The following is a 20174-nucleotide window of genomic DNA, read 5'->3' as shown; positions in this document are numbered from 1 at the left end:
GCCGCGCTCCCGGGGGCTCCGACCACACTGGCGCCGCCCGCCGCCGCTCCGCCGCGCCCGCCGCCTCCGCCGCGCCGCGCCCGCCGGCCGCTCGATAGCGCCGCACTGCGCCGCGCCGCCTCTCTAGCCCCCTGCCGGTGCGACCCTCGCCCCTACGAGCCGCTTGCGATGCCGCACTCGCACATCACCCAAACCGGTCACATTTTCTCTCCTAGTGCATTCACTTAATGTAATTAAAAATGCGCCTTTAGAAACTATCGACTAACCTAGAAAAGTACTCGCGGCTTTTCAGACAACTGGGATAATATAAAGCTTCGCTGCATCCCCTTGCATTAACAAACTCGGCTAGATAAATAAAAAGTATTTTTTATTTATAAATAAAAAAAATGAAACAAATCTGTAACTGTACGTTGCAATAAATAAAATATAAATAAAATTCGAAATCGAGATGAACTGCACGCTGCGTCGTGATGCTGTGGTAGTGCCTGTAAAGTTGTAAATACGCGTCTCGTCTGTCCATTTTAATTCTGTGTACGTACCGCGGCATTTCCTGGTAGTCGTGTTCGAGTTCCCAGACACGGATTGGTTTCGGACGTTTCAAACAAAATAAAATGTACAACTTGCAGCGGGTATTTTCCGTTTTTTTATACCTATACGGAGTAATAAAGAGCCGGACATTTATTCTATTAATTTTACTATTTACGTTACATACCATAATATTATAAGCATATTAATAATGATGTATTTACTGAACTACAGCTTACAAATAAGTTTAACATTTATATCCAACCATAATTCAAACCCTTTCCCATCAAACATTTTTTAACATTGCATCTACTGTTTTATCAGTTTATTACTTAAATTCAGGTCCAGCGCCAGTGAAAAACTAACGATCTTAATTATCCACTTTTGTTGATGAGGTCTTAATCAATAGCTTCGATTTCCAGAAACAAATCCTAATGAACTTGCACTGTTTCCATTGAAATTAATTCATCTACACAACAATTAACCGCCATTTTAATAAATTTTAAATATTTACCCGTACCATATTAAAACTATGCGACTGAGACAGTAGTGCATATCGACAGTTGATTTAAGCGACATCTATTTTCAAAAACTAATAATTGTGTTAAAAAACTATAGAAAAAGTGCTGATTTTAAATATGTGAAACCTAGTGTCGCAAAAAGATGTCGCTTAAATCAATTAGCTTTTCCACTCTCGATATGTACTTTTAATGTTTTAAACAACGCATGGCTTTGTTAAACCCATGTTCTTTGTGGAAACGTTTAAACTAATCTCATTGAAGTTGCAGAGTCGATTACTTCTAATCTAAACTTTTGTTCGTGTTTCATTCTTTAGATTCTTAACTCTGTATTAGAGTATGGTGGTATTGTTTTTAGAACGTATGAATCCAAAATACGACAGTAATTCTGTTACGATTGCAAGGTTGAATTGTTGAAACGAACTTGGTGAAGTTTGTTACCTAAGAAAGGACATTGGTATTTTTTATCTACTGGATTCAACTCGGGTGTGGCCGCAAGTAAATTCTAGTTTTTATTTAGCAGTCGCCGTACAAATGAAAACCTGTATAATGACTCCTTTCGATTTATTTTAAATTTTGTCTAATGTCTGTCGATTGCTTCGGTGGCTTATTTACTATATGTATGGCATGCAATCTTGTTAAAACCCGCCATAGTTACCCAGGCAAGTGTATCGCTTTCCAGGATCAGCCTGTCTTATTCGGCTCCACTGACTTAATTGTGTCGACTGCCGAGGGATAAACATCTCTCTTCAGTAAACATTCTATTGGACCTAACTCCATTTACCATCAAGTGCAGTGGGATCAATAAGCCGCGCGCGTACAAAAAAAATACGTAGTACAATTACCGCCTTGAAGTCCCAGGTTCGAACAGTTCCGATACACTGCCGTGCTAATCGCAAAACCGGGAAAGGAAAACCTTATTTCGAGATATTCGAAGTTTAGTAAATATAGTTTTATAGTTTTGTATGTAAAATTGAGATAGAAAAATTAATTTAAGGTTTTTTAACATGTTCTAAACAAGATACCGTTATTTAGGTAAATTTATTGGATGGGTATTTCTTTAAGCTATCTGACGACATAAAAATCAAGATTTTGATTTCTTTTTTGAGATACCGCTTTTGAGTTGATGACGGCAGTATAGTGATATTAAGCCTTCTAACGACGCCGGATCATTAAGATATTTCCATAAGGGAGGATACTCAGTTAACACGGCGCGGCACATAAATGGCGAAGTTACAACCGTAGTGATAGAATATTAATAGCCCTCTCATTCACGCGCGTGTTTACGTGGCCGGCTACTGACCTCCGTAATGTTAATAATGAGCTAATTAATTTTAATATTGATAAGATTATTATTCACATTATTTACGCAATATGTGTTTTGATAACTATTTTAACATTGGCACAACGTATTCGGCTGATTCGCTTTGACCTCGATTTTTATTTGTACACAGATTTGTTGTGTACGTTTTTATTTGGAGATGTTCTTTGTGGAGTTTTGATTTAATTGCAAAAACTAGGTGAAGAGTAGATACAGGCCACAAAAGTAGCTAAAAATTAAAGCTTCAAATTGTTTAATCGAAACTTGACTGCCTTAGTGGCGTAGTAATTCTACACGGTATAAGTACAGATACCGCGCTGAGGTCCTGAATTCGAATCCCGGGCCAAAATAATAGCGAATGCAACAGGCAATCCTGGGGCTCGTGGCATTTTAACTTCATGCCATCCTATAGTTACGCCTCTGACATCACCATTCCAATTTTAGGTTTTAGCTGGTTTCGTTAAACGTTAAGGACAGGTGGAATGATCCTATTTTAGGTTTTGTTTTGTATCTGCTATTATTACTAGATATTAGCAAAATCACCGATAAATAAATGGTGGCAGCTATAAAATAAAAGAAGAAGAAGGAGGATAGACGAGTAAATTCCATGTATTCGTTCATTGCTATACTTACTATCACATATCTTATGTACCTCTCGTAATTCCTATGAAGTATGTAACAGTATTTTACTAAATGCGAAAGTTTATGAAAATATTTGGATGTTACTTAGAAGAAGGTAAACTCTGAGACCGCTAAATAGATTTGCATGGAATTTGACACACAGATTAACCATGTCCTGAACTATGTAAACTACTTTTTATCCAAGAAATGTAATTATTTATTTAGAAATATTTTATTTATTCAAGAAGAGTACGAATACAATAATTTTACAATATTTGCCAGTGGCACCCAAACTAAGCAACGCTTGTATCTTGGGCTGCCATATTATCTACAAATTGCAACAGTAGAATTAGATGCGTACAGGATACTTTTTTATATACTTAAAAGTTGCATTAGGCTAAAAACATATATAAAAGAAAAAAATGTAATTAAAAATATAATAAAATAATATTGATAATTATCCCAGCATTATAGTTCCGCAGCCAAATATAAACCGTTCTCTCGGTGTAATCGAGGTCAATATAGTGTTATATTATTCCGAGCAAGGCCTTCAAGCAAGCGAACCTGCACGCAAAACCAAGTTTTTTGTTACGTAAATTGTTTTAAGTCGAACGTAACGCAGAGTCAATATAATCGCCTTAACTTCTTAGCATTCGTAGTCTTAGTCAGTGGAGTCCTCTGTTTTGGAGCTCATGTTTCTTAAATTAACCACAACCGCTTGAAGTTCCAGCCGCTGGTTGTTAACTTCTCTTAGACTTATTTTAAGTTAAAATGTAACCATAATCTATATTCTATTTTGTTACGACGTGTATAAGTCCTCTGCTTAGTAGTAACTTTTTTTATACAGCAAAGTGACTGAACTACACCACTACATACTGAGTGTAGTGCAATGGAAGTATCGACTGACAAGGAAATAAAGAAAGAAGAAAGATTTATTATTGCACACACAGTATAACGTGCGCATAGTAACAAAACAAAAACAAAAACATAAAACTAAATAACAAGGTATGATTATCCCTTGTCAGTCGATTACGCCGGTGTCTTTGAAATCAGATATATACAGGCTGATTCAGGAACGGGATATACTTACGAGGACCTCTTGTGTACGGTGGGTACGATGGGCGCTACTCACATACAAATATTGCACCATTACAAAGCTTCGCTTCTACTAATAAACAGGGGGGAGGGGTATGACTCGATGCCTTCAACTGGTTTGTAGGCGTTGCAGTTGCATTGCAGTACGAGGTGTTGTCTCGGATTCGATTTCAAAGCCGGACAAAATGGTTTTTAAAGTCAGCGGACGGCTTTGCCGTGACAGCTTGGAGACTCAAAATGTTCCCGCTAAACGGCAATAGGATGGCTATTAGAAGATAGAAACGTCACATGGGACCTAAGTCTTAACATCGCTAAATATGTGTTTGTTACACTTTTGTTTACCTATAAAGAGATAAAGGTGTGATATTGTTTTGTATGTCAAAGGCACGTAGGACCAAAGATATCTTTTTAATGGTGGTGTCACCTGGGCAGAGTACGATAGTTCTGTGGCATTTTATGGTTTCCTATAACAACCAAGAATTACTACAAAAAAATTACTAGAAGTTATAGTGTATTTACTTAGTCGTCTAGTGTCTATGATAGACCATGTATGTATTTTGTCCAACAGGGGGTTCCATTGTTTATTAAGTTTTTCAGTTGTTTGCATACGCAGAGAAACAAGATCGTTTTTAATTTCCGCGCTTTTCAATAACAGTTTTATACCAATACATTCAAGACCTCTCTACTTTATTAGCGCCAGTTAAGCACCTAGTGGTTTTAACCCGAACTAAGTGTGACGAAAAAGAATGATATGTCAAAGTCTTTTATTATCTGTGACTGTGACATGTGACACTTGAGATTTTGTCTGGCCCCTATGTTTTATTGATCTTAAACACAAAAGAAATAAATATTAAGAATAAAAAATAACGGTTCTCTGACCTCATGATAGTATTATTTGGTAAAATTTGTTTTATGTTATCATTATTCAATTAAATATTACAATAATTTATGTAAGCTGTACATTATTGTTTCCTATGCTTATTATTTCCAAACGAAAACGTGAAAAGGAAAAGATAAAAATTAAAAAATGAAATGTCATTGACCGAGTTATCACACGTAGGGTTTCTTATTGGATTATGTGGTGAAAATTGGTTTTTGTGTTAATTTCGTTAACTAAACATAATCTTTAAACATCAAAATGTGGTTGGACGAGGCGGACGGCTTTGCCGAGATATTTAAAGGCTATTTGCCTTACTACCTTCTTGTTGCTTTGCCTATTTTTATCATAATGTCTCCGGTGAACCCAGTTGCGGCGTCTCATGAGTTTTCTGTGTATAGAATGCAGCAATATGATCTCCACACCGTACCCCATGGTGAGTGGAATTTGCTTTGAAAGATTTAATTTATGAAAGTTAAAATTATTGACCTAGAATTTTGAGGTTATGTTTCATTAACATTTTTAGGACTATTTGGTTTGTGATTGGCGTTATCTTGTGTATGCTTCATTTACCTTGTATTTTATATTCTGTTTGCTAAGCCTCGATCCTAATATAAGATGAAAGTTCACCTTCCATTTTCCAAGAACAGATATTGTACTAGGTGACAAATGTATAAAATCTAATGAAGTCTTTGATCTGGGGAAATGTTATAGCGTTGTAATTATTAGGTAAAAGGATAATTAATATTTAGTCGACTACAGTGCAGTATAATATAGAATCCTAAATTACAAAATTCCACAGACATAAACAAGCAGGCTTGTTTGCTTTCAATAGGCTAGCAAGTTTTTTTTTGGAGGTATATTGAATATTTCTATAAAACGCCTTATTTACATCTACCACAAATAATCAAGATAAATTCCAACAAATAAATCTGATGGTTTTCCAACACGGGAACAGGCAACATAAAATTGACCATGGGAGAAGGATGGGTTTTCCAGATTAATACAACAAACACTTAATGATTGTCCTAGCGGACCTAACAGACTTCGTCCTGTCAAAAAGATTTGTAATATGACAGTTTTTTGTTCCTATCTATTTTATTGTCGGGGCAAAAATTCTCCTGAACAGAACCTTGTTTGATTTGACATTACATTATTATATTCTGTTTCTCCATGGTCAATTGTATGTTGCCTGTTCCCGTGTTGAAAAACCATCAGATTTATTTGTCTATGCGCCAGGGAATCAAACAAAATTTTGTGACTGTTCAATTTAGTCAGGTCCGCGATATCACTTTTGTTGAGTTTCAGAATGCGACATTACATTATTATATTCTGTGCTCCAACGCACACTGCTTTGATGTTAGGAACACACCTACATTGCTTAGACAACAGTGAACTTTATACAATAGCAATAAAGCTCAAATTGACTCTACGTATTAGTTAGAAAACGTTTGTATGGGATAAAGAAAAGGACTGTTTTTAGGGTTTTTCCGGCAATTATTTGATATTTTCTCGCCGTAAAAACCATCCTTGAGCTTCGACGAATATTAAAAAAAAAAATTGGCCCAATTGGTCCAGGCGTTCTTGAGTTATGCGCTTACCAACACATTTAGTGATTCATTTTTATATTATAGATGTAGATTATATTAATAACATCACCATCTATTGTCATCTCTTATACCTACGACAGAGTACTTACGAAGTCGTAAGAAGCGGTATTGTACTCAGGCAGGCAAAAAGCTAGTTTTGGCCATAGTAGAAGGTATACACTAGTGGCACGTTCAAAGACAGGCAAAAAGTATAACATGTTTATAAAACATTGTCTTGCAGGATGCCGTAGCGCCAGCTTCAACCTGGAAGGCCGTTCCCTCACGTCGTGGAGCACCTCGCGCCACTGCGTCGTCGCTCGCATCCAGGATATCACCATAGAACAGTTCCTTGAGATCCGCAGTAAAGCTGGCGCTCTGCTGCTCGTTTTACCACAGAATAGCACTCTGCTGACCCCTGAGGAAAAAGAGGTGAGATATTAATAGCTAAATATTGCTTGCGATTTCTGTGCGAAAGTGTGGACTAAAAGTAATCCAAATTATGACCTTTGTCATTTAAACACTGTACCTTTCTGTTTTTTTTATTGGTTCAGTAGTGCCAAAGGGTATTCTAGCCATAATGGCTCACTATCTCGTCTGCGTGGACTTTGACTGCTACAAAATGACCTCAATTCATCCAAAGAGAAGTTGGATTGGGGTCCATTAGAATGTCGACTGATGATAGATTACCCCTTGGCAGTCGGCTCAATTATGCCGGCCTGTTTGAACTGGATATACACAATCTGATCCCAGAATGCAACACTTACGTGGGCCACTATGGCGGATTTTAAAACCTTGTGTACGGTGGTCGCTATCCGGACGGATATAAAATATATCTTACCACCAGTATAGTATATTTAATTGTTACAGCACATCCAACTCCTGGAGATGGCGATGACACAGCAAGAGCTGAACGCGCCAGTATACTTTGCCAAGTGGACGCCTGAGTTTGAGGACATTCTCCGTGACTTGCAGCACAGCTTCATCACTGATGACAGATCTGGCACAGCTTTGGAGGCCATGATGAACACCGTCTCGTCTAATGGATATCAAATTGGTGAGATAATATTGATGGAATAATATGAGTGATTGTTTCGTAAGGTACAGATCATTTTCACTCAATATTGCAAAAATAAAAAAAAAAAAACTTTATGTTCTAATAGAAAAATATTATACTTATATTAATAAGGGGATAAATACCCATTTTTCCTTTTGTCAAGAATTTATTTAAATTTACAGCGTCATTTTGTCATGCGTTAATAAATGAAACTACATACTCAAGTTTATGTCTCATAAAGTTATGAGACAAATGAAAAGCGAATATTTTTACACAAGAACTTTGCTGATTTTTTTATCATTTTGTAGTTTAGTGCGAATATGGCTTATGCGTAACTGTATTTATTAATGAAAGTGTGATGTTGTTGATGCGACGAATTTTCTTAGAGTAGTAATGGCAATGTAAATTTAAAGTGACTTTATTAATATTCATTTGTTTGAATCTCATTATTAAAGAAGATAAGTATGTATGTGGTTTCGTTTAGTAACGCAATGTCGAAATGACCCTGTTTATTTAAAGAAATTCTACAAATAAGAAAAACACAAGCCTGACATTAAAATTAAACTATTTTATGGCGGTATTAATATTTTAGTTTTCTCCCAACGTTTCGAACACTGCAGCCTTCGTGAGATTGAGGTGTTAAACCGCAATAAAATCTTAAAAATATTTTAATTTTAATTTCTAACGCGCTCAAATCAATAAACACAAGCCTGATTGATATTGTCCCGACAGTGGTATCAGCGTCTGCCCCGCAGAAGCTGGACTCGAAGCCGGTGACGCTGCACGGCAAGCTGGTCGGCCGGTCGGGCTCCGGCCAGACCATCGTCATCGTCGCACACTACGACTCGTCCGGACTTGTGCCCGTACGTGCCTTTTCTGGTCATTAAATATGTTTGTTCTTTACGTTTCATTTCATACGTAATTTTATATGCAACATAAGTAAATTGTTATGTTGGATCAGATGATTTATAAGTGGTTGAAGGATGATAATGATATTTAAAATGTAAGTATTAGGCTCGAGTAGGTATGGGCGCGTAATGGGAAAGTTTACCTTTCACCACCTAACCTTCTGAATTTTTTATGTTAATAGAAGATAATAATTGTAAGAGAACAGACCCGAGCGTTAATATACATTAATTATATATTTTTATTGCTTTGATTGACGAGACGAGCTTCCCGTTCCCCTGATGTTAAGCGATACGACTGCCCATAAATAGCAGAAATACCATCCAACATCTTCAATTACAAAGTATTGTTTGGTATTCCACTGCCCTCGCCATCCTGAGACGTGAGACGTTAAGTCTTATTATGTTCAGTAGTTGCACTGGCTACAATGTCCTTAAAACCGGAACATAACAGTGACTACACACTGTTGCTTGGCGGCAGAAATAGACATTGCAGTTTTACCTACCCAGGCGGACTCTTACATATGAAGAGCCCAACCACCAGTAATTAAGATAATATCTAATAAGTAATATCGTAAGATATGTAATTTCCATAGATTTATTGTTTTGTATTAGAGGCCGTTCAAGTATTATATAACGTAATTTGGAGGGGAGAGGGGGAGGGGGGTTTCTTGTAAAACGTTACGATGCGTTACAGGGGCGTGAGGGAAGTTCCGTACAACGCGTTATGTATCATTAGTTTTTTTTATTTTAAAACAATAACAAAGGCATTCTAACGACTTTCTGGTACTTTGCGTGACATAATTGTGAATTTTAGAAAAATATGACACTCTAGAGTTACGTAACTGGGGACGGAGGCGTACATGAAGATGTTACGGCGCGTTACACGGAGGGGTAAAAAATCTTTAAAAAATGCGTTACGTAACACTTGAACGGACCCTTACCGATTGTGGAAAGGTATCTAGTGAAATTAAACTAATTTTCGGATTCTATCGCGGGATTAGTGTTTTATTTTCTCCCGACGTTTCTGACAGTCCCCCCCCGTGACCATGAAGGCTGCAAAGTCTTCGAAACGTCGGGAGAAAATAAAACACCAATACCGCGATAGAATCCGAAAATAAGTTTAATTTCAATGTCTAACATTCGCGTAAACGTGAGAAATCATTAGGTATCTAGTGTATGACGTACGTGTCCCGCAGGAGTTGTCTCTGGGCGCGGACTCGAACGCGTCGGGCGCGGTGGCGGTGCTGGAGCTGGCGCGCGTGTTCTCGCGGCTGTACGGCGCCGCCGCCACCCGCGCCGCGCCCGACCTGCTGTTCGTGCTGACCTCCGCCGGACACCACCTCAACTACTTCGCCGCCAAAAAGTGGCTCGAGGAACAGCTGGATTCCACTGATGCTTCGTTGTTGCAGGTACAACATGACTATATTGATCCCATTTATTTTTATAAAGTATACAAAACAATATTGCCAAAATAATATTAAGTCCTTATACATGAAATTAATGTTTTGTATGGGAGGCATACAGAGTCGAATGTTTTTTTTTTAAATAGAATTAATTAATCAATGTGGCTGTTGACGATGAGCCAGTACTCAACCACGTTAAATTAAAATAGGCGTTATACGAAAAATATATATTCACATGCGACGAAAAACTCTCAAGTGACAAGTAAGTACAAAAGAACATTATATCGAAGGATCGGAATTAAAATACTTAAAAAACTAAACCAGATTCACCAAAAAGTATTTGCGTCGCCAATAGTGGTCTAGCGTCGTCCTGAAGCAGCAGTGGCCTAGAGCGATTGACCTAATATTTAAATGTAGCTCATAAGAAATATGCCCTCAAAATTTATCGACAACGCCCTGGATGTACGCCATTTAACACCAGAATATAGCTTATGCTATGTTGACCAAAGATAAACTCTCCGGAAGCTAAATTTGTATTTTTAATTTCCTCAATTCTTCGCGATCGGTATAACAGGGCCCTTTTGGTATAAACATATATTTCTAACTACAGGACGTGTCGTTCGTCATGTGCCTGGACTCTTTGGCTTCGTCTCCTTCTATGACCATGCACGTGTCGAAGCCGCCCAAGCCGGAGGGAGCGGCGCACTCCTTCAAATCCCGGCTTGGCGTCCCCATAAACCACAAGAAGATCAACTTGGCGGACGAGCTACTGGCCTGGCAGCACGAGAGGTTCAGCATACGCAGGATGACTGCTTTTACCCTTAGCTCGCTGCAGGTAACTGTTTTATAGTGGTTACTAAGTAATGCTCGGGGCTTCGGTTTATGACAATAAAAAATATTTTATCTCTTTTCCTGTAGTTTGAGCTCACTCTGTACCAAATTTCATCAAAATTGGTTCAGTAATTAATCTTGAAAGAGTAACAGAGTTTTTTTCGCATTTATTATAAAACAGATATAAGTTAGGCATGCTAATAAATAGAGTTGTAAAAAGTTCTGAGATAACAAACATAAAAAATACAGTCAAATTGAGAACCTCCTCCTTTTTTGATGTCGGTTAATAAAGCGGGACATGTGTATCAGCTCGGTCGCCAGGAGGTGCATCGCGAGCGCGCCATTCCCCCCGCGCCTCGCCAGCGCTTCCCCTACGACGCCCTGCCGGCCCGCTCGCGCCAGGATTTTCATGCGCGTGCGCACGTCGTCCACCGCGAGTCACGTGCTAACCCTTTGTACTTGCCATTATAGTATATATGCGTATTGTATGTGCCCACTTATAATAAACACCATATAATACTAGCCGACACCACTTATAGTTGTATTTATCATGTGTTATACAATGCCCCCCAGAGCCACAAGTCTCCGGGCCGCAGCACGGTGCTGGACGTGTGGTCGGAGCAGTCCGCGCGGCTCGCGGCCGATAATATCGCCGCCATCGCCCGCGCACTCGCCTCGCACATCTACAACCTCACCGACGAGATCAACCACGAGGACAGGCAGATGTACGACGAGGTTCTGGTAAGGAATATTATGTTGTAATACAAGACTAACGCATATAGCATCGGAATGGTTGCCGGCAAACATGACAGCTACATGACATTTACGTGTGTCACGGGAATATAACCTTATATACTACATAATAAGGTTATTTTTCCGTGACACGCGTAATGTCATGTAGTTGTCATGTTCGCCGGCAAATATTCCGATTCTATATGGGTTAATTAATATCATAATGCTAAAACACCTTAGATTTTGGTGTAAAAGATCATATAAAAATACAAAAATAATAATACAGTAAAACCCGTTTAAGACGATTTCACAGGGACTCAACTAAAAACGCGTCTTAAGCGGGAAAGCGTATTATGCGGGATATAGGGAAATAAAAAACGGACCTACTACATACGTATGTATTAATATTAGGTATTGAATTGTACATTTCAAAATTATGTACGTTATATAAAATGCCGTGTATCTATCACGTTATTTAAAATAATCACTTATTTTAGTTTGACAAAAATATTTTGAGGCATTAACAATTACAAGATTTTCAACGTAATTTAACTTTTGTAGTGCGTCTTCGCTTTGATTCAAAGAAGTTACATAGCGTCTTAAATCATTAACTGCTGATAATGCCTGGGCGTGTAACAAAATCGGAGTTGACTCATCTTCTTGGTCATTATCACTTTCAGCCTCTTCTTGTGTGTTATTCACATCTTCAATTGATTGAATTTCGCACGATGCCATATTATCATCAATGGTTGGAGTTTGATTTTTAGTTTGTGATTTTTTATCAAAAGCATTCAATATCTTAATTTTTTCTTGAATTGACAAGGCCTTTCGCTTAATTGTAGTCATTTTGTAACAAACAAATGATGTGCACACAACACAATACGAAGAATATAGAGCACGAGCGCGTAAGCGTAGGTAGTAGTCCCGCCTAAACCAACAAACTGACCACGCGTCCCCCCTCCCCCGCCAACCCGCCGCCCGCACACGTTCGGTCGCCGCAGTTCAGTCAGTCCGCTGGCCACTGCCGCGGAGGTAATATGTGTTGGCATTAGGGCGTATTAAACGGGATGACGAATCGTATTATGCGTTAAAGAATGTATGAAAACATGTCTCAAGTTGCAGGGACTGATGCAAAATGGCGTATTATGCGAGAAATCGTATTAAGCGTGAACGTATTAAACGGGTTCTACTGTAGTAAACTCACGCGGAAATGATCATGCGCACCGCCCGCGCCGCGGCAGGGAGCGAGCGGGACATGTGCGGGGCCGCGGGGTGGGGAAGGGTGTACTTGTAATGGTCAGTTGTAGTAGTAGGTAGACTGGCTGTAGTACATGTGGAATTTAATTAATACAAAAGGTAACCTGCTTGACGATTTTTAATATGTTTTTATGAGATAAAATATAACATATATTACAAATTAGTGCAATGGATTGTGCTACTAATTCTCGACAAACTAATTTCGGATTTGTAATATACTAAAAATAATGCTATATAGGGCCCCAGTCAAGCCTGTTGTCGGAAATAAATACTGGATATTAATCAAATTAAATTTGGACCATTTCAAAGCCGCACAAAATTGAAGGTAAAAATAATAATTTAAATCGGAACATGGGGTTAAAAATTTGTGCTGTAATCAACTAAAAAAATACGGCAAATAATTACCTCTCTCTTTTGAAGTTGGTTAAAAAGCGTGAATCATATTCCATACTGTAAATAAACCTACACAAATCTACATAAATGTATTATAATAATAATAATATCAGTCCTGCATTATATATTGTCTCACTGCTGGGCACGGGCCTATACTACTGAGAGGGTTAGGTCTTAGTCCTCCACGCTGGCCTAGTGCGGATTAGTAGACTTCACAAACCCTCAAAATTCCTATAGAAAACTTCTCAGGTATGCAGGTTTTCTCACGATGTTTCCTTCACTGTTAAATCAAGCGATATTTTACAAAGAATACACATATAATTTTAGAAAAGTCAGAGGTGTATGCCCTCGATATTTGAACCTGTGGACATTCGTCTTGGCAGGCCATTCCATTCAACTAGGCTACGTTAAAATGATTTCTTATGTTTACGCGAATGTTAGACATTAAAATTAAACTATTCTTCGGATTTTATCGAGAAAACTAAAATAATTAAAACCGCGAATACTACGTAAATGTAATATATTTTTTTTGTTGTAGGTTAAACTATTGTTTTCTCTTTCAGAGTGTAGACGAGGCTTCAGTGAAGCATTGGTTCAATTATTTGTCATCGCAGCCGAGAGCGGCGCAAATCATCACGACTACTGCACCGAACGCGGGTAACTCATTTTTTTCTATTGTCAAGTTAATTGTTGAGTTCAATTTGGGTTTAAAATAGAAGGTTTTTTTAACAAGTTCTTTTGAGATACCGCTTTTGAGCTTAGGGGCCGTTCAAGTATTACGTAACGCATTTTTTGAAGATATTTGACAACCCTACTCTCCCATGTAACGCGCCATAACGTTTTCCTGTATGACACCCCCACCAAAAGTTATGTAACTCTAAAGTGACATTATTTTTTGTAATATTCACAATAGGGGACCGGCCTATGCTTGATTTTGTAAATTATTCTATATGTAATGGCTTTTAATACGAAAAAGAAGCACTTCTGCGAAAACTGCATAACAATTGGTTAAAAAATGAGTGAGTAATTAATATTTAAAATATTGTAATGTGCAGAAGTGGGCGCGATGTGGGGATATCGCTTCATCTCTTTCTTTCGCACGCGTCGTAATTCCCGATGACGTCACATGTGGGTATTTCGTCTCTTTTCTGTTTCTTGTTAATTACCCCTTCCACCAAAATTTAAAGACTTACAACTTGTTGATTTTTCACCGGATTTTAATAATTTCTTCTGTGTTATCTATACTATTATATAAAGCTGAAGAGTTTGTTTGTTTGTTTGTTTGAACGCGCTAATCTCAGGAACTACCGGTCCAAACTGAAAAATTCTTTTTGCGTTGGATAGCCCTTTGTTCGTGAAGTGCTATAGGCTATATATCATCACGCTATACTCAATAGGAGCGGAGCAGTAATGCCTAATCTCAGGAACTACCGGTCCGAACTGAAAAATTCTTTTTGCGTTGGATAGCCCTTTGTTCGTGGAGTGCTATAGGCTATATATCATCACGCTATACCCAATAGGAGCGGAGCAGTAATGGCTAATCTCAGGTACTACCGGTTCGAACTAAAAAAATCATTTTGTATTGGATAGCCCTTTGTTCGTGAAGTGCTATAGGCTATATATCATCACGCTATGACCGATAGGAGCGGAGCAGTAATGGCTAATCTCAGAAACTTGGAGTTTGAACTGAATAATTATTTTTGTGTTGGATAGTCCTTTGTTCCTGGAATGCTATTGGCTATATATATCATCACGCTATGTCCAATAGGAGCGGAGTAGTAATCGCTAATCTCAGGAACTACCGGTTCGAACTGAAAAAATATTTTTGTGTTGGATAGGCCTTTGTTCCTGGAGTGCTATAGGTTATATATCGTCACGCTATGACCAATAGGAGCGGAGCAGTAATAAAACATGATGCAAAAACGGGGACAATTTATTAGTTTTGAGAGCTTCTGTTGCGTGCGCTGCGTAAACGGTTAAAGTTATGCAACAATAATGTATGACGGGAATGTTCCTCTTAAAAAGTTCTACAAAAAAATATCATAAAACAAAAGTCCCCCGCTGCATCGGTCTGCCCGAACGTTGAGTTTAACTCAAAAACTACCCAACGTATTAGGATAAAATTTGGTATGGAGACAGTTTGAGACCCTGGGAAGAACATAGGCTCCCGGGAAAATATATAGCGTGACTTTTATAACGGAAAACTTTAGCCCGAAAAACTTTATAACGCGGGCGGAGCCGCGGCCAAAAGCTAGTAATTTATATTATGGTAATATTTGTTAATTGTTAAGAATAAGAATGAGTCCGGTACCCTATTATTTTACGCAAAATACCGAATGTCGCTAATATACCTTTGTTATTGTTTTAAAATAGAAAAACCAATGTTACATAACGCTTTGTACGAGCCCCCCCTCCCGCCCCTGATACGCATCGTAACGTTTTACAAGAGCCCCACCCCCCCAAAATTGCGTTACGTAATACTTGAACGGCCCCGTAGCACGGCAGTACTGGAGATAACAGTGATATTGCAGGAGTGACGGGCGCTTTGGAGCGAGCGCTGTCCCGATACATGGACGTCACCGTGAGCGTCCACGCCGTGGACAAGAGGGAGCCCGAGTACACCCTCTACTCGCCGACCAGCGCTGTGTTATACGTGTATAGGTAAGATTTACTGGCTGTAGATAAACTATCCTGAACTATAAATACGCGTTGATAATACTCTAACAATATCAGTCGTGTATTATACTGTCCCACTGTTGGGCACGGGCCTCTTATACTGGGGCCTTATTCTCTATCCCGCACGTTATTTTGACAGTGCGTAACAAGCACGCGTAACAAGTGCGTAACACAACCCATCATGTTTAGTACTATAGAAATTTGGCTTACAGAATACCATTCCACACACATTTCTCGAAGATAACATGACACGGCCGCGTTACGCGTTTACACTATCATACAGAATAAGGGCCCTGAGAGGGTTTTAGCCGTGGTAGATCAGTATACAGTTCGCAGATCTCCCATAGTGTTGACTTCAGGGACTGTAAAAAAATACTGAGAGAGTTAGGCCTTAGTCCACCACGCTGGTCTAGTGCGGATTGGTAGACTTTACACACCCTCAAAATTCCTAGAGGTCAAGTATGCAGATTTCCTCACGATGCCTCCTTTCATCGTTAAAGCAAGCGATAATTCACGAAGAATACACACATAACTATAGAAATGTCAGAGGTGTGTGTCCTTAGATTTTAAACGTGCGGATATTCCTTTCGGCAGTTCGTTCCACTAGACTATAGCCATTGTTTGGTTGTTTGTTTACGCGTTCAAATTCAAATAAACAAATCAAAATAAAAATATAAAAATAGGAGTACAACAAAGAGTCCACTGGTTCTGATGGTAAGTGGAGTGGGGTCCAGATAGAGTAACGACTGACAAGAAATAGTTATCCCTCGCCAGTCAATACAATGGCGACCTGTATACAGGCTGATCCCGTAATGCGACATACGTGGGTCACTATGGTTGGTTTTGCGCCTTGGATACGGTCGCTTTTTATGTAAGAATCCGCAATAAAATCCGAAAAATCATCGATATATATGTACTATAGATCTAGCCTTCCGTACACTCATTGTGTTCGACTCAACTGTACTGCAATTCGTACACCTGACTTAAGTATGATTTCAACATTGACAGCGTTATGTACGAAGTGGCGCTCATAATATAAGAACTCGAGTCTTAACGTTAACCTGGATGTGAAATAAAAATATTAGTTAAATAAGTAAAATTATTAGTTGTTCAAGCGAATAAATAGGTTATAACAGTGACGTTTTGGTCGCCATTTTAGTTCAGATTTTGAACAAATAGTTTATATGGACATTGACGTCTATAGAATATACTTCAATTCTAGAAATAGTTTTAATAAATGTGTTTGTATTCCAGTGTGAAGCCAGCTGTGTTTGATCTCATCCTGACCCTCGCGATTGTGGCGTATCTCACCGTGGTGTACTTCGCGATACAAGTGTTCCCGCGGTTCTACGACGAGTACGCCAAGATCTTCACCGGGAAGGCCAAGGTTCAATAAATTAACGTGCACACTGTGCGGGGAAATTCGGAAATATACTGAAAGTATTTCTATTGACTATGGGGTTGGTATTACATATAAGCGGGGGGGGGGGGGGGGTGACTATAAATAAAAGCGTGCGAATAAGAGTAAAGAATTACATATACTAAAATATTGCAAGAAACAATAAGTAAATTATTTTTTCAACCAAGCGGGTGTGACGATATTATATGATGAGTGAAATATTTATAAGTTTCTTATTCACCAGAAAAAAATATCTTAATAGATTCATAATCCATATTTTGAACAAAAAATAGTTGTGCTCTAACGTCGGTTATCTTTTTCCTGCCAAAATAGAGAAGTTACCAAAATAAACAAACAAAAAAAAGTAAAAGTCCATTCCGAGAATAAATATTTTTTGTATTTTCGAATTTCCTTCACATAACGTATTTTCATAGTAGTTATTGAACAACATAATATAACTTAGACATGTCCAAATCAAAGAGGAAATATTGGAATATTTGTTTAATATACAGGCGGTTGTTAATATTTGAAAATTAAGAAATAGATTTATTACGATTAATAATAATCGTGATTAATGTCTAAACAATTGTTAATGTAGTTGAAAAGACATCTTCGACGTAATTTAGGTGAGTTCGATCAATTTTGAACACCCTGTATATAAAAACATTTTTCAATTTTTTTTAAATCAAGTACTAAATAAGAATTTAGTGATAAAAATACATTGGAAGCAATATTCCCATTTTATAATCGTAAGGGTATGAAATTGTGAAATTTTATTATTTATTTAATGAAAAAAAAAAACTGAGCGTTTTTGTTGATATTTCGTTTCTAAGTATTATTCAGTGATCACATGTTTAATGTATTTATGAATTATTATATACAAACCTTCTTACACATATTCGTTTAATAGAACAATTCTAAATCTTTAGAAAAATAGTACTGAATTTCGTCCTACCATTTGGTCTTAATGAAAAAATATATACATATAAATATTTCAAATTCACAATTAAACGGTTATGTGTGAAAAGCCTACTCGACTAAAGTTGCTCGCATTAATTTAGACCTGGGGTAAAAGTAAAAAAAACGAAAAACAAAAAAAATACCCAAATAGGATTTAAACCACCCTATTTATTAAAAAAAAAAGACTTTACAGCAAAAAAGCAAATTTTACAGCAACTTAGAGCCAATTAAAACTTACCCCAATAATAAGAAGTAAAACTTTGTTAATGTCAGCAATTTTAATGTTTGTAAAGAGAAATCATATTATGATGTAGTTTTGTTGGCCGTCCTCACTCGAAGTTCCTTGAGATAATTTATCGACAGTTACATGTGCCCAAACACTGCATTCTACTTGCTTATTGGCGTTGTGGCCCCTTGTTAGAGGATAAATAATAGCACAGTACAATCCAGAAATGATCTATTGTTTGCATTGACGTAGCTTCAGAGTTATAGGAGGGATAGTTGGCGGGAAAAAAAGTCAAAAGGCCTGAACCACGCGTGGTGTAAGCAGAGTTTTTTTACTGTCAAACTAATATCAACATTGTATTAATTGAAATAATATTCTAAATCCATTAACAGAAGAATAAATTGCATTACATTTTGTTAATTGATTTTGAATATTATGTCGATGAAATTAATGTCGATATTACTTTGACAGAAAAAATCTCTTCCTTACGCTCTGTCATATCTATGTCAGCCCATAATCGATATCGAATCGCCATCGATTTAGTAGTTAATATGGAACGTCCCTATTTCGAATGTGTAAATGTCATTTTCCTCAATCAAGTGGCCAGAAAGCCGTTATACCAAACACATAGGGATAAAAAATGTAAGTTATGTACTGCGCTTGTTGTGTTTTTCCATTTGATTTAGTTTAAAAACAGATTTAATGTACATAGGTTTATGGTGCATTTTAAAATGATGGAAGTGGATGTTATTCTAAGATATATTTTTTTAGTTACCTGTGTGGACAAACTTGTTTTTGCTTTTAAAAGTAATAAAGTTCGAAATTGATTTTTTTTAATACTTCGATTTTTTTTTATTGACCAAACAATATCAAAAGGTAAAAGAAAATTTATAAACTTTGAATAGTAAATATTCTTTCTAAAATCGATAATTATTTTACTTCAAAGCATTTCAGATTCTATCTCTGCGGTATAAAGTATTTTACCCTCTGGCTTTGTTAGCCAGTGTCAACAAGTTTGTCCAAGTCAGTAGTTGTTCTGAACAAAGCATTAGTACTTGAGTTCGGTGTAAGCATAAATGGTGAACTTTGCATGGAATTGATAATAAAATTTTGTTTTTAATATTGTTGTTTGATTTATAGTTACTAGTAATTGTCCATTTGAAAGTCGATCAAATATATTACACAAAAATATAGCTAGCCAAATTATGTAAACGTCCGTACGATCTAAAAATTCAAAACACAAAAATGTATGGGTGACGCAGTGGTCCGCGCGAGCTGGCCATTTTAAACTTCCCGCCTTTTTCATCGAACGCATGATGCACCGACGCCATTGTGACGTTGCAGCCAAAGAGGATATAATCCTACGTTATAGTTGCAGCTAAGCCACACCTCCCGGTCTTCTAGTAATATTTTGCTAATTATAAGACTTAACATCTCATGCCTCAGGATGGCAAGCGCAGTGGAATACAAAATAATACTTTGTAATTCAAGGTGTTGGATGGTGTTTCTACAGTTTATGAGCGGTCGTATCGCTTACCATCAGGCGAATAGCAAGCTCGTCTCGTCATTCAAAGCAATAAATAAATAACACATATTTCGCAATGTCAATTAACAATAAGTCACACCAAGTTACAGTTTTAACTACAGCAGCTATTATCGTTCACTTTTGTTATTGTAGTTTTTAAAAATGGTCAACAATAAAGATTAATTTAATTTAATTAATAACACATTGTAATACCAAGTTACAATGTGTTATTGTAACTTGGTGTGACTCTAGATGGACCACAGT

At 37.5% G+C, this 20174-nt stretch overlaps 1 protein-coding gene across 1 annotated transcript; it reads left to right on the top strand.

Annotated features, from left to right (window-relative positions):
- The first annotated feature begins 5099 nt into the window (after nucleotides 1–5099).
- Nucleotides 5100–19505, top strand: LOC115448000 (nicalin). Its single transcript, XM_030175296.2, has 10 exons — nucleotides 5100–5393; nucleotides 6788–6975; nucleotides 7414–7600; nucleotides 8333–8463; nucleotides 9705–9917; nucleotides 10522–10746; nucleotides 11316–11483; nucleotides 13688–13781; nucleotides 15656–15785; nucleotides 17055–19505. The coding sequence occupies exons 1-10, from the start codon at nucleotides 5219–5221 to the stop codon at nucleotides 17194–17196; spliced, it is 1653 nt and encodes a 550-aa protein (XP_030031156.1). The 5' UTR covers nucleotides 5100–5218; the 3' UTR covers nucleotides 17197–19505.
- Nucleotides 19506–20174: the final 669 nt, after the last annotated feature.

Source organism: Manduca sexta, chromosome 16 (assembly GCF_014839805.1).
Source record: "Manduca sexta isolate Smith_Timp_Sample1 chromosome 16, JHU_Msex_v1.0, whole genome shotgun sequence".
NCBI classification, from domain to species: Eukaryota; Metazoa; Arthropoda; class Insecta; order Lepidoptera; family Sphingidae; genus Manduca; species Manduca sexta.
Note: the sequence above shows the minus strand (reverse complement) of the source record. Positions and strands in the feature narration are given on the sequence as shown.